At 41.0% G+C, this 27,494-nt stretch overlaps 3 protein-coding genes across 4 annotated transcripts; 1 reads left to right on the top strand and 2 right to left on the bottom strand.

Moving 5' to 3' along the window:
* Positions 1 to 2,738: 2,738 nt before the first annotated feature.
* pole4 (polymerase (DNA-directed), epsilon 4, accessory subunit) lies at positions 2,739 to 14,329 on the bottom strand. The gene is given in 4 exon segments (NM_001140920.3): positions 2,739 to 3,032; positions 7,032 to 7,073; positions 7,635 to 7,719; positions 14,031 to 14,329. Coding segments are annotated over 4 exon segments (393 nt in total). The 5' UTR covers positions 14,280 to 14,329; the 3' UTR covers positions 2,739 to 3,015.
* On the top strand, positions 13,482 to 21,519 carry LOC106573553 (serine/threonine-protein kinase NIM1). The gene is made up of 5 exons (XM_014148691.3): positions 13,482 to 13,751; positions 14,828 to 14,934; positions 17,827 to 18,141; positions 18,891 to 19,159; positions 19,422 to 21,519. The coding sequence occupies exons 2-5, from the start codon at positions 14,913 to 14,915 to the stop codon at positions 20,175 to 20,177; spliced, it is 1,362 nt and encodes a 453-aa protein (XP_014004166.2). The 5' UTR covers positions 13,482 to 13,751; positions 14,828 to 14,912; the 3' UTR covers positions 20,178 to 21,519.
* A 3,233-nt stretch (positions 21,520 to 24,752) lies between these two features.
* On the bottom strand, positions 24,753 to 27,494 carry ccl25b (chemokine (C-C motif) ligand 25b). 2 transcript variants are annotated; one of them, XM_014148662.3, is made up of 5 exons: positions 27,381 to 27,494; positions 26,805 to 26,891; positions 25,773 to 25,890; positions 25,383 to 25,479; positions 24,753 to 25,291 (listed from the first exon to the last, which is right to left on the bottom strand). In XM_014148662.3, exons 2-4 carry the CDS (start codon positions 26,866 to 26,868, stop codon positions 25,383 to 25,385), a joined length of 279 nt encoding a protein of 92 aa, XP_014004137.1. In that variant the 5' UTR covers positions 26,869 to 26,891; positions 27,381 to 27,494; the 3' UTR covers positions 24,753 to 25,291.

Below are 27,494 nucleotides of genomic sequence, written 5' to 3'. Positions count from 1 at the left end.
GTATTCAATTAAATAAACGAGGTTGAAAAAGGAAGTGTAAGGAATGCTATAAAAATATTTGATACATAAAATATACACAAAGTTAAAACTGAACAAATGAAATAAAACCCTTGTCTGAAAAACAAACAAAAAACTGGAGAAAAAAAAACCTTTTGGACATGAAACCCCAAATAACCCTTTGGACTAGAAAACCCAAATAACCCTTTGGACTAGAAAACCCAAATAACATTAGTCTTTTCATTTTGAGACTGAAAACCCACTGTTTAATGTACCTTAGAATAATTGCTTCCAGTGAATACAAGGAAGTGTTAAGCTTTTAACTACTGTAACATTAAGACACTTCATATCTTGTTTTGTATTTTACAGCAGTAGCTACTGGAAATGTATTGTTCTATATAATTATGTTGTTGTACAAAGGAATAATACACACCTGGAGAATTCCAAATTCAATGAATAGTCAACGTGGTAAAACACACCGTCAGTGAATACAGGATAAATTATGCTTTAAATCCCTGCTGAATGGTGGGATTTAGGTAGTGGCATTTATTAAGATGACAAGGCCACAGTGTAATCCCTACTGTGTGCATACCTGAGCCCTGGAAGTGAAACTATGCAGTCTGTTGAGGGGTGTGGAGGGGGCAAGAATTCAACCCTTAAGAAATCAGGTTTGGAATCTTTCAGCTGCAAAAACATACCTTCCCCATTACTCCAGTCTGCTCCTGAGCCAAACACATTTCATGCATATCTTTGGGGCGATTAATAGATCATTGTAAAAGTATTTTAAAAAACACAAGTGACTGTAAATCCACCTATGAAGTCATGGACTAAACTAGTATTCCTTTTTGAGGAGGTAGAGAGCCGGAGGAGGGATAAGTATGTCCTGGGGATGTTGTAGGGCAAGGATAACTATACCTGTGGTCCAGGCCAGGGCTGTTTAACCCAAAAGTGTTATTAACTAGGCAAGTCAGTTAAGAACAAATTCTTATTTACAATGACGGCCTAGGAACATTGTGTTAACTGCCTTGTTCAGGGGCAGAACAACAGATTTTTACCTTGTCAGCTTGGGGACTCGATCTAGTGTTAAGTTAGGTTTCAGGGGGCACACCTTTGTCCACTTTTGAGATGTATAATTTATCAAGCACATAACATTTGGTATGGAATGTCTGGAACAGTGTGAATGAATGGGTGATTATAGTCATTTTAGGACATGGTCTTCTCTACAACTTCCTGAAGATTGATCACTTTTAATCAGCTTCATGCCCCAATTTAAAAGGTGTTTCACAGTTCTTTATGTTCTGATCTTGTAAAAAGCATGAGTTGACACAATCCCCAAAAAGTTGGGGATGTTTTGACTTAGGGAATAGTAAACTTTAGAAAAAAAATAAATCAAGTCACATATTCTATATAAGCTCACAATCATTTAAAATGGGTGTAAAACACAAACCCTTGTTCATGGTTACATAATGAATGATTGAATGTTCTTATCTTGACATAAGTCTAGGTGGAACCATCTTACTTTATATGAGAAGTTCCTTATTTACAGTGGAAAATAAAATTACGCCCATCCATGCAACATGTGATGATATTTTATTATAGCCAGGGCACTAGATGTTCTATGCTGCCTGGCATTCTTCCGGTGGGAGTAGACTGGAACCCTTTGAGGCAGTCCTCAAACTAACATCTGTGGTTCACACAGGTTTGTATTTATACACTGTAACACTAAACCAGAACATGTTTGGTTAAACATAGAAATCAATTATTTAAAATCATTGCAACACTCAATGGTCTTGACAGTGCTCAATGTGGGGAAACTGAACACTTTTCCAAAATGGATGTGTTAATCAAAAACTGCAAAAAGAAAAACGTCCTCCCAATTTTACTGGTGCTAGGAAATAAATTACAATGACATTAAATGACTGAAATTTCTCAGAAATACTGAAAAGTAACCATGGGATGAGTTACAGCCATCAGATTTGATATATGTTTAATGAAGTGTGTAATTGTTCATTAGAAATAATTTGGGAATGAAATATATTGTTCTGCAGCAATATAATTCATGGCAGGTTGGCTAAACTGCATTCAACCCACTATTCTGTTGATACACTAAAGCAGAATCTATTCAGGAATGCACAAGGATGCTGGGTATTTTTTGTCCAGCCTTGATTTCCTCCAGATACATTTCATTTGCCATAGCTCCAGACCACCAGCACAGCCACTTTCCCCGGCATGTGTGTCTGTCCTGGCGTGAGCCATCGTAATCTTCAGAAAAGCTCATATTATGCTTTTTTGATTATGGACCTGTCCTGCAGCTCAAGTCCCTCCCTCTGGCCCGATAGTTTATAGAAACAGCAAAACAAACAGGATATAATGGTATGATACGTAAATATAGTCTCTAAGCTTGGAACCTGCAGACAGAGTAATAGATATTAGGAAAGGAAATGCCCAACGTCTTACCCCTTAGTCCGCAAAATATAGACCTGGTCATTTGCTAGACCCCCTGTAAAGCATTGTGTCTGCTAGAGGTTTTAAATGATTTTGGCTGGATAGAATTTGATGTCTCGTACTTTCCATTTTATTAAAATGTTAAGTCTATATTTTCCTCACATTGGAAACTGGCACAGTGTAGTTGTTGCCTAAACAGCTGGACACTACGGAACACTAAATGAAGATGGATGTATTTCTTTTGGAGAAGAAAATGACAGTTCCCAATAAAGCTTTCTTGATTAAAACGACAATTATTAGATTTACAAACATTTGTATGATTTATTTCAACACACATTATTTACAACAACAAAAAAAGTCTGATTCCTTGCATACAAGACTAATTGAAGGAGGATCATCAATGATGTCAGTATATACTGTACATGTTCAGGAAGGGAACTCCTTGCAACCAGTACCAAAACCTTCTCAAATATGTATTTACCAACTCAGTGATGTCACTTCAAAAGCAAGACAGGTCAGTCTGGTTTCCAAATGCCTCTGATCTTTGAACGGCTTTCTTTCTTCTGAGAGTGTCTAGACATCTAGAGTACCTTTAAAAGAGAATATAGAAAAACAAAATAGTCAACCATACTATTCAAATCTATTATTAATATATACTACCGTTCAAAAGTTTGGGGTCACTTAGAAATGTCCTTGTTTTTTTACCATTAAAATAACATCAAATTGATCAGAAATATAGTGTAGACATTGTTCATGTTGTAAATGACTATTGTAGCTGGAAACGGCTGATTTTTAATGGAATATCTACATAGGCGTACGGAGGCCCATTATCCACAACCATCACTCCTGTGTTCCAATGGCACGTTGTGTTAGCTAATCCAAGTTTATCATTTTAAAAGGCTAATTGATCATTAGAAAACCCATTTGCAATTATGTTCGCACAGCTGAAAACTGTTGTCCTGATTAAAGATGCAATAAAACTGGCCTTCTTTAGACTAGTTGCGTATCTGGAGCATCAGCATTTGTGGGTTCGATTACAGGCTCAAAACGGACAGAAACAAAGAACTTTCTTCTGAAACTCATCAGTCTATTCTTGATCTGAGAAATGAAGGCTATTCCATGCGAGAAATTACCAAGAAACTGAAGATCTCGTACAATGCTGTGTACTACTCCCTTCACAGAACAGCGCAAACTGGCTTTAACCAGAATAAAAAAAGAGGAGTGGGAGGCCCTGGTGCACAACTGAGCAAGAGGACAAGTACATTAGAGTGTCTAGTTTGAGAAACAGACGCCTCACAAGTCCTCAACTGGCAGCTTCATTAAATAGTACCCACAAAATACCAGTCTCAACGTCAACAGCGAAGAGGCGACTCCGGAATGTTGGCCTTCTAGGCAGAGTTGCAAAGAAAAAGACACATCTCAGACTGGCCAATACAAATAAAAGATTAAGATGGAAAAAAAGAACAAACACTGAAAAGAGGAAGATTGGAAAAAAGTGTTACGGACAGACAAATCTAAGTTTGAGGTGTTCGGATCACAAAGAAGAACATTCGTGAGATGCAGAAAAAATGAAAAGATGCTGGAGGAGTGCTTGACGCCATCTGTCAAGCATTGTGGAGACAATGTGATGGTCTGGGGGTGCTTTGGGTGGTAAAGTGGGAGATTTGTACAGGGTAAATGGGATCCTGAAGAAGGAAGGCTATTACTACATTTTGCAACACCAAGCCATACCCTGTGGACGGCACTTAATTGGAGCCAATTTCCTCCTACTTTATTTATTTTTATTTTCTGTCACCTTTATTTAACCAGGTGGGCCAGTTGAGAACAAGTTCTCATTTACAACTGCGACCTGGCCAAGATAAAGCAAAGCGACAAAAACAACAGAGTTACACAAACAAACGCACAGTCAATAACACAATATAACAATCTATGTACAGTGTGTGCAAATGTAGAAGATTAGGGAGGTAAGGCAATAAATAGGCCCTAGAGGCGATATAATTACAATTTAGCATTAACACCGGAGTGATAGATGTGCAGATGATGATGTGCAAGTAGAGATACTGGAGTGCAAAAGAGCAAAAAGATAAATAACAATATGGGGTATGAGGTAGTTGGGTGTACTATTTACAAATTCACTGTACTTGTACACAGCCATCGGTAAGCTGCTCTGACAGCTGATGCTTAAAGTTAGTGAGGGAGATATAAGTTTCCAGCTTCAGTGGTTTTTGCAATTCGTTCTAGTCATTGGCAGCAGAGAACTGAAAGGAAAGGAGGCCAGAGAGGTGTTGGCTTTGGGGATGACCAGTGAAATATACATGCGGGAGCGCGTGCTACGGGTGGGTGTTGCTATGGTGACCAGTGAGCTGAGATAAGGCGGGGCCTTACCTAGCAAAGACTTATTATAGATGACCTGGATCCAGTGGGTTTGGCGACGAGTATGAAGCGAGGGCCAGCCAACGAGAGCATACAGGTCACAGTGGTGGGTAGTATATGGGGCTTTGGTGACAAAACAGATGGCACTGTGATAGACTGCATCCAGTTTGTTGAGTAGAGTGTTGGAGGCTATTTTGTAAATGACATCGCCGAAGTCAAGGATCGGTAGGATAGTTAGTTTTACGAGGGTATGTTTGGCAGCATGAGTGAAGGAGGCTTTGTTGCAAAATAGGAAGCTGATTCTAGATTTAATTTTGGATTGGAGATGCTTAATGTGAGTCTGGAAGGAGAGTTTACAATCTCACCAGACACCTAGGTATTTGTAGTTGTCCACATATTCTAAGGCAGAACCGTCCAGAGTAGTGATGCTAGTCGGGCAGGCGGTTGCGGGCAGAAATCGGTTGAAGAGCATGCATTTAGTTTTACTAGCATTTAAAAGCAGTTGGAGGCCACGGAAGGAGTGTTGTATGGCATTGAAGCTCGTTTGAAGATTTGTTAACACAGTGTCCAAAGGGCCAGATGTGGTGTCGTCTGGTAGAGGTGGATCAGAGAATCACCAGCAGCAAGATCGACATCATTGATATATACAGAGAAAAGAGTCGGCCCGAGAATTGAACCCTGTGGCACCCCCATAGAGACTGCCAGAGGTCCGGACAACAGGCCCTCCGATTTGACACACTGAACTCTATCAGAGAAGTAGTTGGTGATCCAGGCGAGGCAGTCATTTGAGAAACCAAGGCTATGGAGTCTGCCGATAAGAATGCAGTGATTGACAGAGTCGAAGCCTTGGCCAGGTCCGGGTGCACAGTACTGTCTTTTATCGATGGCGGTTATGATATCGTTTAGGACCTTGAGCGTGGCTGAGGTGCACCCATGACCAGCTCGGAAACCAGATTGCATAGTGGAGAAGGTACGGTGGGATTCGAAATGGTCGGTGATCTGTTTGTTAACTTGGCTTTTGAAGATTTTAGAAAGGCAGGGCAGGATGGATATAGGTCTATAACAGTTTGGGTCTAGAGAGTCTCCCCCTTTAAAGAGGGGGATGACCACGGCAGCTTTCCAATCTTTGGGGATCTTAGATGATACAAAAGAGGTTGAACAGGCTAGTAATAGGGGTTGCAACCATGTCGGCTGAATTTTAGAAAGAGAGGGTCCAGATTGTCTAGCCCAGCTGATTTGAAGGGATCCCGATTTTGCAGCAGGACAATGACCCAAATCACCGCTCCAAACTATGCAAGAACTATTTATTTAATTGTTCTTTTCTCACCCATCTACACACAATACCCCATAATGTAACAATATCAGGAAGGCATTCCTAATGTTTTGTTCACAGTGTGATAGATACTGTGGGTGTGTCTATCACACCATGTACAAAACATTAGGAACACATGCTCTTTCCATGACAAAGACTGACCAGGTGATCCCTTGAAGAGGAGACCGGTTAAAGAAGGATTTTTTTTAGCCTTGAGACATGGATAGTGTATGTGTGCCATTCAGATTGTGAATGGGCAAGACAAAAGATTTAAGTGCCTTTGAACAGGGTATGGGATTAGGTGCCAGGCACACTGGTTTGAGTGCTTCAAGAACTGCAACGCTGCTGGGTTTTTCACACTCAACAGCTTCCCGTGTGTATCAAGAATGGTTCACCACCCAATGACATCCAGCCAACTTGACAACTGTGGGAAGCATTGGAGTCAACATGGGCCAGCATCCCTGTGGAATGCTTTCGACACCTTGTAGAGTCCATGCCCTGACGAATTGAGTTTGTTCTGAGGGGAAAAGGGGGTGCAACTCAATATTAAGGTGTTCCAAATGTTTTGTACACTCAGTGTAATTTATATATATATATATATATATCCACTTTGGATTGTTATTTCTTGATTTGATTATTTGTATTTGCAAGATATTCTACTGCACTGTTGGAGCTAGTAGCATAAGTATTTTGCTGCACCTGCTATAACACCTGCAAATATGTGCACGCGACCCATAAACTTTTATTTGATTCATTACCGATTCAGTATAGCCAATGAATCAGGCTAATGCATCACAGCAGGATCATCCAATTACAAAAAATCTATTAGCAATCTGATGAGGATAAAAACATGGTAGAGGTTTAGTAAAGAAGCATGCTTGGAAGAGAATGGAAGAGAACTTACCTTCCAGAAAAGCAAACTCATCTATGGCCTCGATTGCATTGTCTGTTAGTGGAAACAAAACAAAAAAACAATAGTTAGGAACAACTAGTCAAAGGCTAACCCAGGGGTAGGCAACCCTGTTCCTGGAGCAGGGTCTATGGTTGCCTACCCCTGGTCTAGCATAAGTGGCCACCAATCCTGGTCCTGTAGAGTTAGGCCTATACCTGATTCAACTTACCAATGTCTTAGTGGTGAGGTAGAACAAAAGCCTGCACACCAACTCAAATACACACTTTTGCTGTAGCCCCAGACAAACACCTGATTCCTCTTGTCAACAAATCATCAAACACTCAATGAGATGAATGAGGCGTGTGTGTCCTACAATGAAAGTGTTTACTGTTGGTGGGAGTTGGTGTGCAGGCTTTTGTTCTACCTCAACACTAAGACCACGATCAGTTGAATCAGGTATAGGCCTAATACGTGTTTAGTACTGGGATGGAACTAAAGTCTGCAAACCCTGTGGCTCTCCAGAACCAGGGGTTGGTAACCATTACACTAAGCAATAAGCATATGGTATATAGGATCAATGTTTGGTCTACAACATGTCCACTTGACATTACTAACCTAAATCTTTCCTCTGCAAAGTTTTCCTCTTTCCATGCTGGGCATACACCAGGGCATCTTTGGCAATCATCTCAACAAAGAGTTCCTGGAAGACATGAACTGAAGTTTAGTATAGAGTGAGTAACATCCAGGGATGTAGTGCTGCCGGAGCGCAAAGGAGCGGCGCTCCCTCACTTTTCAATTTTAGAATACATGGAGCAGGTAAAACTATTTCTGGAAAATTCATTCTTATGATTTCTAAATCAAATGATATTTAATTACCACTAAAATTCCATGAAAAATTATAGAATAATGACAAACCAAATAAATATGTATAGCAGCCTAGAGGTAAATGGTGGTTTCTTCCCTGTTATCTCTGGCAGTGGCTAGAATGATTAACTATAGGCTGTGTGTGTGTACTGCAGAGACCCGTAGGAGGCTTGACCACTTTGGCCAATTAGAACTCAAGTCACTGTGCGTCTGCCTTGATGTTCATAAAACTCCACGAACCCCCTCTTGCGCAGTGGAACCCAGAACAATGTGTGACCACTTGTTTACAGAGACAGCGTCCTGCCAAGGACACCCAAACCAGAGTAGCCACCACAAAGCCCAAGGAGCCTGACCCTCTCTGGAAGTTGCTAAATAATTGCTTGGCTATTGGTTGAGACGTAGGGCCCGTTTTAGCTTGGTATGTCAGGATGGGCAATTGGAAATGTGAATTGGGCCAAGTTGGAGGAAATAATGCATTTACAGAAATACAGGGTGTGGAGATCGGGGTGCCTTGTGAGAATTGGGAGGTGTGAACAACGTCTAGTATTAAGGAAGTCTCGAGGTATTGCTCGCCTGAGGTAGAGTATCTCACGATAAGCTGTAGACCACACTTCTACCGAGAGTTTTCATCTATATTATTCATAGCTGTCTATTTACCACCTCAAACCGATGCTGGCACTAAGACTGCACTCAACGAGCTGTATAAGGCCATAAGCCAACAAGAAAATGCTCATCCAGAAGCGGCGCTCCTATTGGCCGAGGACTTTAATGCAGGGAAACTTAAATCCGTTTTAAGTCATTTCCATCAGCATGTCACATGTGCAACCAGAGGGGAGAAGGGGGGTTAAAAAAATAATAATTCTAGACCACCTTTACTCCACACACACACAGAGATGCATACAAAGCTCTCCCTCGCCCTCCATTTGGCAAATCTGACCATAATTCTATCCTCCCGATTCCTGCTTAGGAGCAAAAACTAAAGCAGGAAGTACCAGTGTCTCGCTCAATACGTAAGTGGTCAGATGACACAGATGCTACACTACAGGACTGTTTTGCTAGCACTGACTGGAATATGTTCTGGGAGTCATCCAATGGTATTGAGGAGTATACCACCTCAGTCACTGGCTTCATCAATAAGTGCATCGACGACGTCGTCCCCACAGTGACCGTACGTACCTATCCCAACCAGAAGCCATGGATGACAGGCAACATCCGCCCAAGTTAAAGGCTAGAGCTGCCGCTTTCAAAGAGTCGGACACTAATCCGGATGCTTATAAAAAAAATCCCCCTATGCCCTCTGACGAACCATCAAACAGGCAAAGCATCAATACAGGACTAAGATCAAATCGTACTACACAGGCTCTGACGCTCGTCGGATGAGGCAGGGCTTGCAAACTATTACAGACTACAAAGGGAAACCCAGCCGCAAGCAGCTCAGTGACGCAAGCCTACCAGACAAGCTAAATACCTTTTATGCTTGCTTTGAGGCAAGCAACACTGAAGCATGCATGAGAGCACCAGCTGTTTCAGACAACTGTGTGATCACGCTCTCCGTAGCCGATGCGACCAAGACCTTTAAACAGGTCAACATTCACAAGGCCGCAGGCCAGACAGATTACCAGGACATGTACTCCGAGCATGCGCGGACCAACTGGCAAGTATCTTCGCTGACATTTTCAACCTCTCCCTATCCGAGTCTGTAATACCTACATGTTTTAACCTGTTAGGGCTAGGGGGCAGTATTGACACGGCTGGATAAAAAACATACCCGATTTAATCTGGTTACTACTCCTGCCCAGTAACTAGAATATGCATATAATTATTGGCTTTGGATAGAAAACACTGCAAAGTTTCTAAAACTGTTTGAATGGTGTCTGTGAGTATAACAGAACTCAAATGGCAGGTCAAAACCTGAGAAGATTCTGTACAGGAAGTACCCTGTCTGACCATTTCTTGAACTTCTTTGCCATCTCTATTAATTACAGGGGATCTCTGCTCTTACGTGACACTTTCTACGGCTCACATGGGCTCTCAGAAGGCGGCAAAATGCTGAATCGTGGCTTTGCAGGCTCTGGCTGAAACAAAGTAGCGCGTTTGGGTAGTGGCTGGTTACAGTACTGTGAGACTCAGGCTCGTGCCCGCGTCGACCGAAAGCTTTCTTTTCCTTTGTCTGTTTACCTAAAAGGATATTCCCGGTCGGAATATTATCGCTTTTTTACGAGAAAAATGGCATAAAAATGTATTTTAAACAGCGGTTGACATGCTTCGAAGTACGGTAATGGAATATTTAGATTTTTTTTGTCACGAATTGCGCACGACCCTTATTTACCATTTCGGATAGTGTCTGGGACGCACGAACAAAACGCCGCTATTCGGATATAACGATGGATTATTTTGGACCAAACCAACATTTGTTATTGAAGTAGAAGTCCTGGGAGTGCATTCTGACGAAGACAACAAAGGTAAGAACATTTTTGTTATAGTAAATCTGATTTTGGTGAAGGCTAAACTTGCCGGGTGTCTAAATAGCTAGCCCGTGATGGCAGGGCTATGTACTTAGAATAATGCAAAATGTGCTTTCACCAAAAAGCTATTTTAAAATCGGACATATCGAGTGCATAGAGGAGTTCTGTATCTATAATTCTTAAAATAATTGTTATGCTTTTTGTGAACGTTTATCGTGAGTAATTTAGTAAATTGTTAGTAAATTCCCCGGAAGTTTGCGGGGGGTATGCTAGTTCTGAACGTCACATGCTAATGTAAAAAGCTGTTTTTTTTATATAAATATGAACTTGATTGAACAAAACATGCATGTATTGTATAACATAATGTCCTAGGGTTGTCATCTGATGAAGATCATCAAAGGTTAGTGCTGCATTTAGCTGTCTTCTGGGTTTTTGTGACATTATATGCTAGCTTGAAAAATGGGTGTCTGATTATTTCTGGCTTGGTACTCTGCTGACATAATCTAATGTTTCGCTTTCGTTGTAAAGCCTTTTTGAAATCGGACAGTGTGGTTAGATTAACGAGAGTCTTGTCTTTAAATAGCTGTAAAATAGTCATATGTTTGAGAAATTTAAGTAATACGATTTTTAAGGTATTTGAAAATCGCGCCACTGGATTACACTGGCTGTTACGTAGGTGGGACGAATTCGTCCCGCCTAGCCCAGAGAGGTTAAGCAGACCAACATAGTCCATGTGCCCAAGAAAGCGAAGGTAACCTGCCAAAATGACTACCGCCCCGTAGCACTCACGTCGGTAACCATGAAGTGCTTTGAAAGGCTGGTCATGGCTCACATCAACACCATCATCCCGGAAACCCTAGACCACTCCAATTTGCATACCGCCTCAACAGATCCACAGATGACGTAATCTCAATCGCACTCCACACTGCCCTTTCCCACCTGGACAAAAAGAACACCTGCGTGAGAATGCTGTTCATTGACTACAGCTCAGTGTTCAAGACCATAGTGCCCATAAAGCTCACCACTAAGCTAAGGACCCTGGGACTAAACACCTCCCTCTGCAACTGGATCCTGGACTTCCTAATGGGTCACCAATAGGTGGTAGGGGTAGGCAACATCTTCCACGCTGACCCTCAAAACGGGGGCACCTAAGGGGTGCGTGCTTAGTCCCCTCCTGTACTCCTTCAACACCCACGACTGTGTGGCCAAGCACGACTCCAACACCATCATTAAGTTTGCTGATGACACAACAATGGTTGGCCTGATCACCAACAACGATGAGACAGCTTATAGGGAGGAGGTCAGAGACCTGGCAGTGTTGTGCCAGGAAAACAACCTCTCCCTCAATGTGAGCAAGACAAAGGAGCTGATCATGGACTACAGGAAAAGTAATCTCTGTATACCCGTCGCAAGACCCACTTGTTAATGCTTATTTATAAAACCCTCTTAGGCCTCACTCCCCCCTATCTGAGATATCTACTGCTGCTCTCATCCTCCAGATACTTGACCCGTTCTGCCAGTCACGTTCTGTTAAAGGTCCCCAAAGCACCCCTTGAATTTGCATACTGTCCCAATAGATCCAGACCATGCAATAGACATCGCACTGAACACTGCCCTAAGAGGAATGTCTATGTAAGAATACTGTTCATTGACTACAGCTCAGCCTTCAACACCATAGTACCTTCCAAGCTCATCATTAAGCTCGGAACCCTGGGTCTGAACACCGCCCTGTGCAACTGGGTCCTGGACTTCCCGACGGGCCACCCCCAGGTGGTGAAGGTAGGAAACAACACCTCTACTGCGCTGATCCTCAACATAGGGGCCCCACAAGGGTGCATGCTCAGCCCCCTCCTGTACTCCCTGTTCACCCATGACTATGTGGCCATGCACGCCTCCAATTCAATCATCAAGTTTGCAGACGACAACAGTAGTAGGCCTGATTACCAACAACGATGAGACAGCCTACAGGGGGGAGGTGAAGGCCCTGGCGGAGTGGTGCCATAAAAATTACCTCTCCCTCAACAAAACAAAGGAGCTGATGGTGGATTCAGGTGACTGCAGAGGGAGCACGCTCCCATCCATGGGACCACAGTAAAGAAGGTGAAAAGCTTCAAGTTCCTCGGCGTACACGTCAATGACAATCAAATGGTCCACCCACACAGACAGTGCAGTGAAGAAGGCGCAACAGCGCCTCTTCAACCTCAAGAGGCTGAAGAAATTTGGCCAGGTCCCTTAGACCCTCACAAACTCACACATTGAGCGCATCCTGTCAGGCTGTAGAACTGCCTGGTACGGCAGCTGCACAGCCTGCAACCGCTGGGCTCTCCAGATGGTGGTGAGGTCTGCCCAACACATCACCAGGGGCACACTGCCTGCCGTCCAGGACACCTACAGCACCCGATGTCACAGGAAGGCCAAAAAGATCAAGGATATCAACCACCTGAGCCATGGCCTGTTCACCCCGCTATCATCCAGAAAGAGAGGTTAGTAAAGGTGCATCAAAGCTGGGACTGAGAGACTTAAAAACAGCTTCTATCTCAAGGCCATCAGACTGTTAAATAGCCATCACTAGCAGGCCTCCACCCAGTATCCTGCACTGAACTTAATCACTGTCACTAGCCGGCTACCATCCAGTTACTCAACCCTGCACCTTAGATGCTGTGCACTAAGTACATAGACATGGATTCACTGGTCACTTGAATAATGTTTACATACAGTTTTACTAATTTAATATGTATATACTGTATTCTAGTCAATGCCAATCCGACATTGCTCACCCTAATATTTATTTATTTCTTAATTCCCTTATTTTCCTTTGAGATGTGTGTGTATTGTTGTGAATTGTTAGATACTAATACACTGTTGGAGCTACATACAAACAAAGAAGCATTTCGCTACACCCGCAATAACAACTGCTAAATACGTGTATGTGACCATTAAAATTTGATGTAGGCTTACCCTGGCGTGACATTTTGATAACCATTTAAATCTCTCTCGGATAAGGTGACTTATCAATATATTCGGCTCTATTTACGCTCAGATTCAAAACTGCTAATTAGCGTCAAAATAGACATCATGTACAACTACAAATCCCTGCAAGCTCCACCACGTCATCGCTAACTGATCCCTTTGCTAACAGGTATTGTGTCAATAAAAAAAATGCGCAGAAGACAGTTCACAGAATTGTCTATTTAAAGAAATGTAGCCTAGCTATTCATCTAGCTAAGGTTATATAGTTAATCCAGAGAATCTTAGTTTTACCTCAATTTGGCAGTCTTGTCCAGGTCAACATTGCATTTGTAGTTCCTTATGATAGCCAATTAGCATTTTATTTTTGGAAGGGTAAATACATAAAAATATTTGTTAGGAGAGATTTACGCAGCTATGAAAACGTCGCGCCACGGTAAGCCTACACGAAACACAGCCCTTATTTTAATTGTTTCCAAAATCCCCTATGGGAAAAATGAAAAACGGAAAAACGATAGGAACCATTTCCCTGTTTGACCTCTAGGTTTTATGGGTATTATGACATCCTGTGGTACTCAATTAACTAACTACAACAAGGACCATAAATCAGCTGGCTAGCTAGTTACATGGCATTAGTCCATGTTGACTGTAGGCTACCAAATATGAAAACAAACTATCATACTGGTAGCTACCCCACGTAATAGTTTTAACTTACTGTGGCTTTAGCTATGATAAACACAGACTCTTGACTGGCGAGGGACACGTCTGGGTCGGCTTTCATCAATGCCTTGATGCGGGATAGCGGTAACTTCGCGAGACGGTTCTGGGTAGCTCCTGCAACAGGCCCAGTTTGTTTGTTCTCTCCAGCCTCGTTCCTCCGTACCTCTTCCTCCCCTTCACATCGCTCTGGGTCCGACTCTGTGGGTCCCAAGGGGGCGACAGAGAGTGCAACATTTTCCGCCATTCTCTTGTAGCCACATACAGTTCGTAGCTAGCATGTGCTACTTTCCTAGCGAAGAAAATGTGTTCGAATTCGAGAATCACACATTCGAATGTCCCTCCCCTTTCATTCCCGCCAACTATTCCTTGTGTGTGATTGGAGAAATTGCCGACTTCATGAGGCGACGATTGTCTCGAACGGAAGCCAAACAATTGTTTACAACTCCTCAGCGCTCCTAAACGTTGTGAAACATTTCCTACAGAACGCCCACGATGCTGAAAAGAAAACATGACAGATCATGACACTAATTAAGAACTTTATCATATCTGTTTCATTCAATTGCCATCTCCATTTCTCTATTGCTGTAGAAATGTGAGCAAGTATTAATTGTTTGTAGATAGACCTGTCATAAATATTGAATTTGATTGGCCTACCTTTCAATAAAATGTTCAATGTTTATCATTACATTATATTCACGTGATATAGAAAAGTGCTCCAGCTGCGTGTCCAGAGATTTAGTGCTGCCTTGTCTATATCAGTCTCTAATGGATATTAATACACGGTGATAATAGGATTGGCAGGGTGATGCCCTGAGGTTTAGTGATGGTGAGCCACTCCAGTCACACACACTATCATCTCTACTGCTGGACTTGAAGGATGAGGGATCCGCAACTACCAGGTAACACTTAAAACTATTATTTTGTGAGTAGTTAGTTATATGCGAAAGACCATATAAAGTGCATATAAATAACTTTTTTGCTATTGTTTATTTTAGATGCAGATGTGTTCATTACGCCAATATGGGTTGACATATAGTCTAATTGCATGTAGTGTACTTATTTAGGCCTTTAATTTGGTCCCAACAAATTTAGATAAAATACATAACATTTTCTATCAGATCAATAAGACAAAAGCAGTCATTTATTGTGCCCCATAACAATATGAGTTGCCATTTCTATAGGGCATTATGAAATGGTGTATGTTACTGCAATAGTAGAATAGAATCAAACAAATTAATCCAAATGGTGGTTTTAAATTGGAATTCTGTGCAAACCTCATTGCTTTTTACCTGGGAACTCCTGTTATTACATTCATTTCTGAATCAATGTACTGTATAAGGCAACTGCAAGCAAAAAATAGACAGCTAGGCAAAAATAATGGCATTCATTTAATATTAGTGTATGTTTAAAAACAGGTTACAGAGAAACTATAAGGAATTGCATTGCATCAGAATATATTATCACATAAAGTTCAGGGGCACCAATCCAGTTGTAACAGTTCAACCAGATAGCTTCTTGTAGCACAGCAAGAGAGTGCACTACTGTACCAGTGAGAAAAATTGGTTGAAAGACGTCTTTTCAACGTCTTTTAAACCAAAATAAGTATTTTCAACATCTTGTGCTCTCCCTATACTGAGTGTTATCTATTGCATTTTCAGTTGTATTTTCAGAACAGAACTAACCTCCTAAACTGAGCTCTGTCTAATCCTGACCTGCATTGGGAGTGTTTCCAAAGGGCAGAGCAACATCTTTGATGTGTCAGCATCCATTAAATATAAACCAGATTGAGATGACAAATATATAGAGATGAGCTAAAGCTAAATGTATAAGTATATATACCCTTATCACTTTTAAAATACTTCTGTGCTCATAAAGGGATAGTTCACCCAAATTACAAAATGACACATTGGTTACCTTACCCTGTAAGCATTCTATAGACAAGGTATGACAACAATCCATGTTTTGGTTTTGTTTCCTTTTTATGGTGGCCTACCAATATCAGCATTGTTCGCGCATCATGTCCAAATAATCCGAAAGTATATGAAATTGATTGTGAATGGGATTTGTGACAGGGAAGTTAAATCCAAAGCATGGATTGGTGTCATACCTTGTCCATAGACTGATTACAGGGTAAGGAAACCAATATGTAATTTAGTAATTTGGGTGAACATTTCCTTTAAGCCTGACTTGCCTAGTTAAATAAAGGTTAAATTAAAAAAAAAGCCTGATGCACCTGTTGTCTTGGGCCGTCATGACTTTAATAGTATTTTCCAGTCTACATTGGTTCATACCGTAGGCTACATTACAGAACCATGGGATTCAGTCCCATCCTATTTTTACATTTAATTCACGTATTCATACTCTTTACAAGAGCAATGTCTAGGGATATCATGGATTTAACATTGTTAAAAAAAGTGCTTCAATGCCCAATTATTACTTTTGATTCAGTTTATTTATCAAAGCAGTGTAGGAATGCACAATACAGTTATACTGTACATAAGATACTGTATAACGCTATAATGGCCTGCCCAGGCCCAAAATGAGATCCTCTGCTCTGACCTTATTAGACCAAGGCCTCATTGGCTAATCCTACCAACTATTTATTATAGATGTTGGTGCTGACCTCACAGTCATATATCTCCATGACCCAACCTGACCTTATCTGTGCCCACAAAATAAATAATGTAGTGATGCTGTGTGTAAGGTCAATCCCCACCTCCTTTTATGCTTCGAGCTGATGATCTTCAGTTCAAGTACAAGGCCACATATCATTTAGGGGATAGTGCTTGATGTGCCATATATTGTAATCAGCAGTATGCACACATGCCAATCACTGCCTTGTCTCCTCTTACTAGACAGTTTAGTTTAGTTTATTAATACGACCATTTAAAAAAAATAAGCACACATAAAACTTGAAAAAAGCCATACATGCACATGAGTAAAATCCTTGAGGATAACACAATAAAGTCTGGCACTTATTTCCATTGTTAAATGCATTGCTCTTTATGTCGTTTTCCTTTCGATTTGTAAATCGTTCATTATTGATTGATTTACTGTATCTGAGGGACTGAATGATTTGTTTCGCTGGGATAAAAAAAACTAAACAGATCCATGTATTTGACCATAGGGAGTTCTTAGAGTCAATACTGCTGTGCTATTTCCTAGTGTCGCTGTCTCCAATATGCACTAGTAAGAATAGTCAATGTCACTTAAAGCTGTTAAGATGATTAATTAGCTGGCCGGACATTCCATTCAAGTCAACAGGAGTCTCCTGCATGGAGATTAGTGTGAGCCAATCTCATTATGACTGTCCTGCAGACTGCACATTTACCCAGAGGTAATGGTGGAGCTCCACGTCTGCAATTAAATCACCTTTTGTAACGATGACCTAAAAGACATATTGACGGCTATTATGAATCCTTAAGGCCAGTCAGAGCATCAGCAGAGCTGTGCCCCAAGCCTCTAACAAAGAATGCCAGATAGAGTTATAATATGTAACAGTTTGAATCAATGATCCTTTGTATCAATGCTCAATGATCCATTTGATCCAATAGGAGCTAACAGGAATAAGAAAGACGGGTAAGTCATTTGTATCAATGCATGATAGAAGGGAGCGGTAGAATATTTAAGAAGTTGTGTGATGTTATTTTATGTGAATAGAGCTAAGTGGAGAGGCCAGAGAACATCTACCCACAATAGTCCCAAATCGGAATCCCTGCCATTGAACACAGGGAACCTCACCCAAATTAAAATCTCACCTGTAATTCATTTTTTTTCTTTGTGTCTTTTAGGACTCAAATCCAGACTAGCATGGCCGAAACGCAAGGATAAGGAAGATAAGAAAGCCAAGCCAAGTGAGACGAGTGTAACGCCATTGGACCTAACACCCAAAGTCCTTTCAACCCGTCCTATTATACCAGAACTGACCCCAGAACAGAGGATGAGGCAGACACCGTTTGAGAGGGTGCTTTATGACATGAACCATGACCAGAGGGTAGTCAACGACCTCATACTGGGCCGGAGGATCTCCTTCTACGAGCTCAGGGGGGAAATAGGGTGTGGGAACTTCTCCCACGTTAGATTGGGTATCCATGCCCTGACTAAAGGTAAGGAGGGATTTATTTGTTTGTCATCTTTTCAGTAGTTAGTTAAAATTATTAATTGGTTAATTCATTAATCTAGTCAAGCCTGACTGGTACAGTAACCAGAGTGAGAGTTGAGCAATACACTGTACCTCGTCTCCAATGATATAATCATATGTTCCATTCAGTACACCAACTGATGCCACTTTGGAAAATGTAACAAAATGGACATTACAGTTCCTACTCAATGGTTGGGACCTGGCAGTATGAAGATATAGCTCTCTAACACATTCCTACTGACTGGTTCCCTCTGAGCTGACCCTGTCTCTAGCCTCCCCTGCCTGCCACACAGACTCTGTCTCCAGGGGGGTATTATAACAGGGTGAATACTGATGCCAGAAGACAAGGGGTGGTCACCTGAACTAAGCACCTCCTGATCGCCTCAGATTCCCCCTCACCCCCTGGGGTGAATTCATGTTTTATACAGCTCTGTTTAATTTCTGTAGCGGGATGTTAGAGATCCCTGCAGGGATATAACACAGGAGAGATGGCGAGATGGGGGGTGGGGAAAAGGAGAGGTCTTCATTTACCCTCACATTCTCCTCTCAGGCACATGTTTCACTGGACATTATGTAATTTGGTGAAACTTCAAATTAAATTACACCAGTTGCCATGTCTCATCACCCTTCCTGCTCTCCTATCATTTCTGTATTGGTTTCTCCCTCTCCTCCCTTCTCTCTCTGTGTCTTTCTCTCTCTCACACCCTCCCTCAGAGAGGGTCGCAATCAAGATTTTGGATAAGCTTCGGCTGGACAAGAAGTCTCAGTCCCTGTTTGCCACAGAGATCAGCTGTATGGAGAAGCTGTCCCACCCTAACATTGTTCGTCTCTATGAGGTGATTGAGACCACCAAGCGCCTGTACCTGGTGATGGAGTACGGTAGTGGAGGAGACCTCTACTCACGTATCACCAACCGGGGGCGTCTGTCTGACCTGGAGACCAAGCTCATCTTTGCCCAGATCATCTCTGCCATCAAACACATGGTGAGCTATAGCCAGTCAAAGCATTGAACAGTACGACGGGCACAGATGTCAATTCGACTCTGTGATTAAGGCAGCTTCCTAACTTGAGGATTGGTTGCATAACTTTTGCATAAATCATGCATTGTCTATGGCCAGGATTTGCCAGAATGTATCCAATTATTGTAGGCTATTCTTGCTTGATTGATTCAGAGAGCACATCGTCATTTTGTAACAACATCCAACTAACGTACTCCCACCCTACCCCTTTTTGTTATAATTTCAGCATGACAACAACATCGTCCACAGAGACCTGAAAGCAGAGAACATCTTCTACACCACCAGCTACTGCATCAAGGTTGGAGACCTTGGCTTCAGTATCGTGAGTGCTCCATCTGAAGTCCTCACCACATTCTGTGGCTCCCCACCCTACGCCGCTCCAGAACTCTTCAAAGACAAAGGTTACGTGGGTCGTTACGTGGACATCTGGGCCTTGGGAATCCTGCTCTACTTCATGGTCACCGCCACCATGCCTTTCCACGCTGACAACCTTGGTCGTTTGAAGCGCTGTATCATGCAGGGAGCCTACGCCTTCCCTGACTATGTACCCAACCCCTGCCAACTGGCCATAAAGGGCATGCTGAGGTCCGTGCCCGCCGACCGTGACTCCATCTCCCTGATAATGACCAGCACGTGGCTGAAGAGCATTGAGTACCCTCGGGCATACGCCCCCCTGCCCCAAACACCCTTTCACCTGGCTGAGACTTCCCAGGCCCTGTGTGTGGAGGAGCAGGAGGTGAAGTCGACCCTGTCGGATCTGGGCATCAAGGGAGTCCACCTGCAGAACAACACCTATACAGACAATCGCAGCCCCCTGACGGGGACGTACCGTATCCTCCTCCACCGCGTCCAGAAGAGGAGGTCTGTGGAGGCGGTGGGATACGCAGCCCTTTACCCAGAGGACTTTGGCAGTAAGAACGGCAGGACGACCACTGCTGTTATGGACAAGCACAACCCTACCAGTGTCTGTGTTATCCTATAGACCAGGGATTTTGCAACAGTTTTTGAACCAGGGACTGGAAAATTATGGATCTTCTCTTTGGATTAAAACAAACAATTTTGGTGGGCCACTTATATTGAAATTGAACACTTGAGAAGTGAAGTTCTCCCATAACTATGAACTATCTGAGGGACCTGTCAGCAACATCTCATGAACCAGTGCTGCTCCATTGACCTCCATGGAGGTTGAGAAATAATGCTACAGTCTGGCCTCCTGTATAGCCAGGCTCCACCAGAAGAGAATCACAAGACAAACACACACGCACGCACACACAGACACCACAAACGCACACACACATACACACGCACAGACACACACACACACACCACAAACACACATACACACACTACACTCACGGATCTGTTGTCGCTTATTCATCGCAGTACAGATGATAGATAGATAAATAGCACCATCTTGTGCTCCTATTAATCATTACATTTCAGTACTCCTAAGAAATCTGTGACAGAAAGATACAATGGTGAAAAGGTTAAGATTTCAGGGTTGTACTGTAAAGTACATTAATTATATTGAAGCTTTATGTACTAACAAGGCTACAGTAATTGACTTCAGCTTGTTGTGACGTTACATCACTCAATAGGTCTATGTTTTGTACAATTGGCTTACAGCGAGAGACAAAGGATTAATAATGCAATCAGCATCAGCATCTTCCAAGCCTACTTAGTCCTGTGCTTCGTCAAAATATAACCGGGGTTGTGCTCGTGGAAGGACATGGCTAATTTGTCTTAGCTGTGATACAGGAAAAGTGCTTTGTTCAGATATTAATTGTAAGGGAGTCGAGCACGAAGCACTGGCCAATGCCCTGATATTTGAATTACAATACTTAGGTTTATCCTCAAACACTTGTATGCCTTCAACATTAATGTAAATATAACGAATATAATCTTTAGGTAAATATATTGTAAATAAGATGCTCTATTGACAAGTACATTGTAAAATTTGTAAAACATAGATGTTTTGTGCACAGATCTTTATTTTGGCTATTCAGTGGCTTGGAAGTGCAATGTTTTGTCTGAAGATGAACATCTTTATTAAGATATAATGTAATTAAACTGCAGTTACACATTGCTGATGTAGACATTTAATGTTCAATAATTTTATAAATGCTTTACTGATATACTTTATGTGGATTAAGTATATTACTAAAGTATTTATAAAATGTTAATAAATATTATTTGCCATCGGATGTGCCCATTAATGCTCAAAAGAAATGTCATTTGAATATGAGCCTGACTTGAGTAAAAAATGTTTTTATTGCATTGTGTATTGCTATGCCATTTAAATAATAAAAAATTAATTAAACTTACACACCAAGACAAATTCATTAAAAAAATTATAATAATCGATCACCTCTTGTGAGTTCAGGGGGCATCCCTGGTGCTAGTAACAGTGGAAAGGCCTTTAGGGAAGACTGACAAGTTTATATTGTGAGTATCCCCTGAGTGGAAATCTTATGAGTAGCATTTGAATATCATCTGTGTACTTGAAGCACATATTTGTTCATTTTTTACATCATGGACATCACAGAACCTCAACATCTTACAGAAAATAGATACTAGAGAGTATGTTGTTCTATTATCATTCAAAGTCAATGAAAGTATAAAACTTCCAAAGCCTTTTTAGAGGTTTTGCAGGTTCTTATGAGGTCACTCATAAAAATCAGGACGGTTGGATTGTATAAACATTAGCAGTTTCTCTAACTGCCCTCCCATCTTACTCAACATACATTTCCCCTGAAGCTATTACCACCTCTATGATCCAAGCAGTGATAAAAGTGTCAGCACTTTTCCTTTTCTCTCATTATTGTGTGCCAGTTTCTTACAGTTTGTACATGTACCTGTTCTGTTCCTCTCCATTGATTGGCAGTCTGGCAGGGCAATATATTTTGCAATAATGAGATGAACCCCAGTCATGCCTTTGTTAATAAGGATCCGCCCCTTTAAAAAAAATGTTTTGCCTAAAATTACATACCCAAATGTAACTGCTTGTAGCTCAGGACCTGAAGCAAGGATATGCATATTCTTGATACCATTTGAAAGGAAATACTTTGAAGTTTGTGTAAATGTTAAATTAATGTAGGAGAATATAACACATTAGATCTGGTAAAAGATAATTCAAAGAAAAAAACCTGTATTGTTTTGTATTTTTTGTACCATCATCTTTGAAATGCAAGATAAAGGCCATAATGTATTATTCCAGCCCAGGCATAATTGAGATTTTGGCCCCTAGATGGCAGCAGTGTATGCGCAAAGTTTTAGACTGATGCAATGAACCATTGCATTTCTTTTCAAAATGTTCTATCAAGACTGGCCAAATGTACCTAATTGGTTAATTAATACATTTTCAAGTTCATAACTGTGCACTCTCCTCAAACAATAGCATGCTATTATTTCACTGTAACAGCTACTGTAAATTGGACAGTGCAGTTAGATTAACAAGAATTTAAGCTTTCTGCCAATATCAGATATGTCTATGTCGTGGGAAGTGTTCTTGTTACTTACAACCTCACGCTAATCACATTAGCCTATGTTAGCTCAACCGTCACACGGGGGACCCACCGATCCTGTAGAGGTTTTAAGACAAGCATGTGAGTACAAAATGATGGAGAGACAAACTATCAAATTATCTCCAAGCTAGTGCCTAAGTGGAGTCCTGACTTAATCACTTTGAATGTATACTTTTTTTTAGGCTATTGCTAAATTAGTCTGAAACATTGCTTTTCCTTTTGTCTTCGAGGGTGCAGGCTAATTCTTTCAAATGAAAGGACAATAATAAACCATGTTTCTGAATGGAGCATTTTGGTGATAAGGGGGAACTAATCACATCCATTATCCAGTGTGATGTTTGGAATGGTCTGTTTGTTGTGGTTCTGGGTAGCTTTATGTCTTAGCTGAGTCAATAACCTGAGGTGATGCCGAAGGTTGTTGTGTGTGGTTGTTACTTTAATGTATTGTCTTTCAATGAATGACACATGATTCTTTCTACAGTTGAACAGTTCCCTCCCCTGAATATCATAATGAAGTGTTGAAAGCCTGTGCTGAAGGTTTGTGGAACTTTGTGTCTACTGTTCACACTTAATTTCACAATTACCCAATTCATTTCAGCTTTACCTCAAGATTTCTGATTGGAATGAGAGTTCGGTATCTGCAAAAACATGTTGAGTGGATAATAATTTGAGCAAGAATGTAATAAGAAGCTAATTCTCTCTGTGCTTACACATAGATGGCGGCAGGGTAGCCTAGTGGTTAGAGCGTTAGGCTAGTAACCGAAACGTTGCAAGTTCGAATCCCCGAGCTGACAAAGCAGGTACAAATCTGTTGTTCTGCCCCTGAACAGGCAGTTAACCCCCTGTTCCTAGGCCGTCATTGAAAATAAGAATTTGTTCTTAACTGACTTGCCTAGTTAAATAAAGGTAAAAAATAGATGATTTTCTCAGTATTTCATTCCAACCATGCATCTTTGAAATAAAGAAAAACAAACTTCTATGAACTGAGTACTGAGTCACTAGTGAATATCTGCTCAAATTCAAATGTTGACCTGTTTCCTTTTGGCATTGCAACAGCATACTTTCAGATTAATCACTTGTTATTCTCTTCCTCTCAAGTGAGACTGTTGAGAAATATGAGGTATGGGCCAAAAACAAGTTTATAGATAGTTTATAGTCTCACAGTGCTCCTGGAAAATACAAAGGAGTCAGTGTTCTGGAACATTGATCACAGTCCATGTTCTTCATATTACATTGTATTGACAGTTGTATGCCTTGTTCACTGGAAGTTGGGTATGTGGTTTATAGTTCAGAAGCAGCCATTCAGATGTCTGAGATTGATTGAATACATTACTCTTGAACCCTGATAAAACATCTTTGAGTGTAATTTCATTGTAGTAGTTCAGTGGCTGTATAGCAATAGTGTTAAATCAACATTAATAAGAGGAATAGGCCACTAGTAGCGATGAAAGAGATACTGTGTGTGTCCTTGGAAAGAAACAGAGGCAAACCAATTAGACAAGGTTGGATTTATGTCTCATTGTGTAGTCTCAGAGATCTTCTCATGGGAACCTTGTCCTCTGCAGCATATTGGAGCCTCCCTGTCACACTCCACTGAGGGCAGGGACAGGATGTGATACATAGAGAGATTTTTCCTGGGGCATCACACTTGCCTTAACTGTAGCAAGAATTAACATGTATAAACTGTGATTGATTCTCTGCCCATCATACTGTATCACATTTCAGGTAGATATGTGGCATTACAAGTGATAAGCTTCAGAGAGCTGAAGTTCTGTGTCGGTAAATGCTGAAGGCAATGAATGAGAGGAGTGAAAGCTTTTTTTTTCAAATGAAACGTGTGCAGTATAAAGAGTTCATGTATAGAGTGTAATGAGCTGTCCTTGGAATCACACAATTAAAAAGGATGAATATGAAGACAACTGTGGGGAAGATGGTTAATATGGACATCATGAAAATATGTCTTTCTATTAATATATATTCTTAGTTAGTTTTATGTATTTCCTATTGACATATCCATTGATATTTCTGAGATGTATCAACATTTTGTACTTTATTACATTTTTATTACAAATGTGAACTTATACAAATAATGTTTTGACATAGTAGTGATTGAAATCAAAATAGAAATTGTAGCTTTATATAAAAGTTTAGTGGTCAGGGGCCCTATAGGCAGCATGTAGTCTACATATAGGCAGAGGCAGCACAGCACACACACAATAATGCTAAGCTGCCAAGTGGCTCATTACTAGCAGGCACCATTCATGGTTAGTCATCTAATGCTAACAGTGAATACAGTAATACAGTATAGTTGTCTTGCTATGCTACTGGATTGCCACCTTAACATTGGAACCTCAGGTATTCTCACAAAAGCATGTGATATAAACTCATTAAGCCAAACTGTAATATAATGAGTAATATAATGATGAAGCTCACATTCTACTTACAGGATGATATGTCATATATTTGCCCACACATTTCACTTGACATATGGAAATTGGCATACACTGGTTAAAAAGACTCTCCAATGAAGCAGCAGCTCAACTACATCCCCTCATTCTCTTTTCTCAGGAAGCTATTGATACAAAAAAGCCATAATTAGATAGTGTAAACTTGTAAAACGCAGAAACATTTCTAAAAGGATTAGTTAAGAGTGAGAGTTGTACCTAGTTGCTTTGCTGCTTATCAACAACAGTCATCAGATTCTGTACCCACTTCTGGCTGGGATTGGCACAAACAGTCTTCTGTTTCTTCAGCATGAACCTACAGATATGAGACACGTGGTGGGATAAAAAGTGTTTGTTTTCTGTTAGACACTCAGACTCAGTATTGTTTTTTAGATTCACATTCTACGAGGAGAAAAAAAGGAAATCCGAATATGTAGAAAAATACAAAATTTCTCTGTCAAAAAGCCTTCTTGGCATCCATTGCAGGCAACTGGAGGATTTGTTCTACCTTACCAGTGTCCCAATGATGGACTGACTGTGTAGCTTTGTTGTTCTTTGGGGAGTGAGGACTTAGTGACAGAAGATGAGGAGGTGTTCTAACACACTCACACAACAGCCTTGATGTTGCAGTCGCCATCTGTTTCCTGTATCCTGTAGCTCATCACGTTCCTCTTGGTGTTCTTCTTCAGGCCAGCAACGTGCTTCAGACAGCAGTTCCCATAAGAGCCTGACAACAACCAGGGGGAAAGGAAATGGTTACTATTATACTCCTTTTGTGCTTACATTTCAATGTAATACATTATAATGTACTAACATCACAGGAGGTTGGTGGCACTTTAATTGGGGAGGACGGGCTCGTGGTAGTGGCTGGTGCGGAATGAGTGGAATGGTATCAAATACATCAAACACATGGTTTGATGCCATTCCATTTGCTCCATTCCAGCTATTACAATGAGTTGTCCTCTCCTCAGCCTCCACTGACTGACATTTCAGTTACACATGGTTTGAAATGTGCAGTTGAAGTTGCGAAATAGTACAGTGTGATCATTTTCTAAGAATGTTTTTTTTTGAGTAAATGTATTGCGTGTATTGTGTATGTATTGTGTGCAAGAGAAGACATATCACCAGGACTATTCATATTCACAATTTCTAATAAAGCGAATATGAGAACTGCCTGTAATTGCAACATAAGCCATGTATATAACTATTGAAATGGTTGTGAAATCTAGTGCCAGGTGATTTGAGACAATGTTTTGAAAGGAGCGGATCACAGAGACAAACATCAGTCTGTGTAAAATTGTCTGGTAAATAAAATATTTGGAGCCGACAGATCTTTCTCTTCTGGACAAAGTATGGATAAGTTGAAGCTTGTAAAAAAAAAAACCATTATCTTGAAATAACTGACTTTGTGCAGAATAATGCTCTCCATTATGAGAGGTTACTACTCTATCTGCAACAAGTTTTTAGTGTACAGAATGTGGAGTGGCTATAAGTAAAGTTGATTTTTCAACAATACCTTCATTACAAGAACAAATCAGGACAAAAAATAGGTTTTAGACTGTTACACCAATTACAGGGAACATAAGCGTCAGAATAATTAGTCTATAGAATGTACAGTACAGTAAATGTAATGTTGCCTACCTTGAGCCATGCTGAGGTACATGCATGCCAGGAGAAGGAGAAAGAACAGAGCCTGGAACTTCATGGTGTCACTGCTTCTATGGTCCACTGTAAGAACAGGACAGGATGTAAAGCCTGAGAAACGTTCTCTTTTTAATACCACCACACTGTCAACGGGATGTTTTCCTGATAGGGCCACCCCATTTACGATACCGGTATGTTTGTTTCCCAGACCCCAATCCTGACCTCTTGATTTCAAACACTTGGATGTGTGTAGCTGTTTTGTGCAGCTATGTTGGCTTTGGCAGACGCTCTGACTATGTTCTAATAAAAGTTAACAGCATGCATACATCAGATTAACCATAACCTCTGTCTCTTAAAACAGCTACATCAACTTGTTTCTTTTACCACTTAGAAATGCAAAAGTGCAGAATGCTTACAGCATAGGCTAAAAGTTAGTTAAATATGAATTAAGAATCAGGCAAACATATAAACAAGCATTAGGTCAGCATATATATATACACACAAGCCTACCAACAAAGCAGAACATGTCGCAAATAAGCTTCTCAAAACACAAGATATCCTTGAAGAAATGACCTGTCTTCTCTGTCTTGTTGAGTTCCCTACTGCTTTATACAGTAGCTGCCATTTGATACCTTCTTCACCCCTCCACCAACCCTGTTCTCTTAATCAGCCACACCTCCTCTCGCA

This window comes from Salmo salar, chromosome 16 (genome assembly GCF_965601325.2).
Source record: "Salmo salar chromosome 16, fSalSal1, whole genome shotgun sequence".
Lineage (NCBI taxonomy): Eukaryota > Metazoa > Chordata > Actinopteri > Salmoniformes > Salmonidae > Salmo > Salmo salar.
This window is presented reverse-complemented; position numbering and strand designations above follow the sequence as displayed.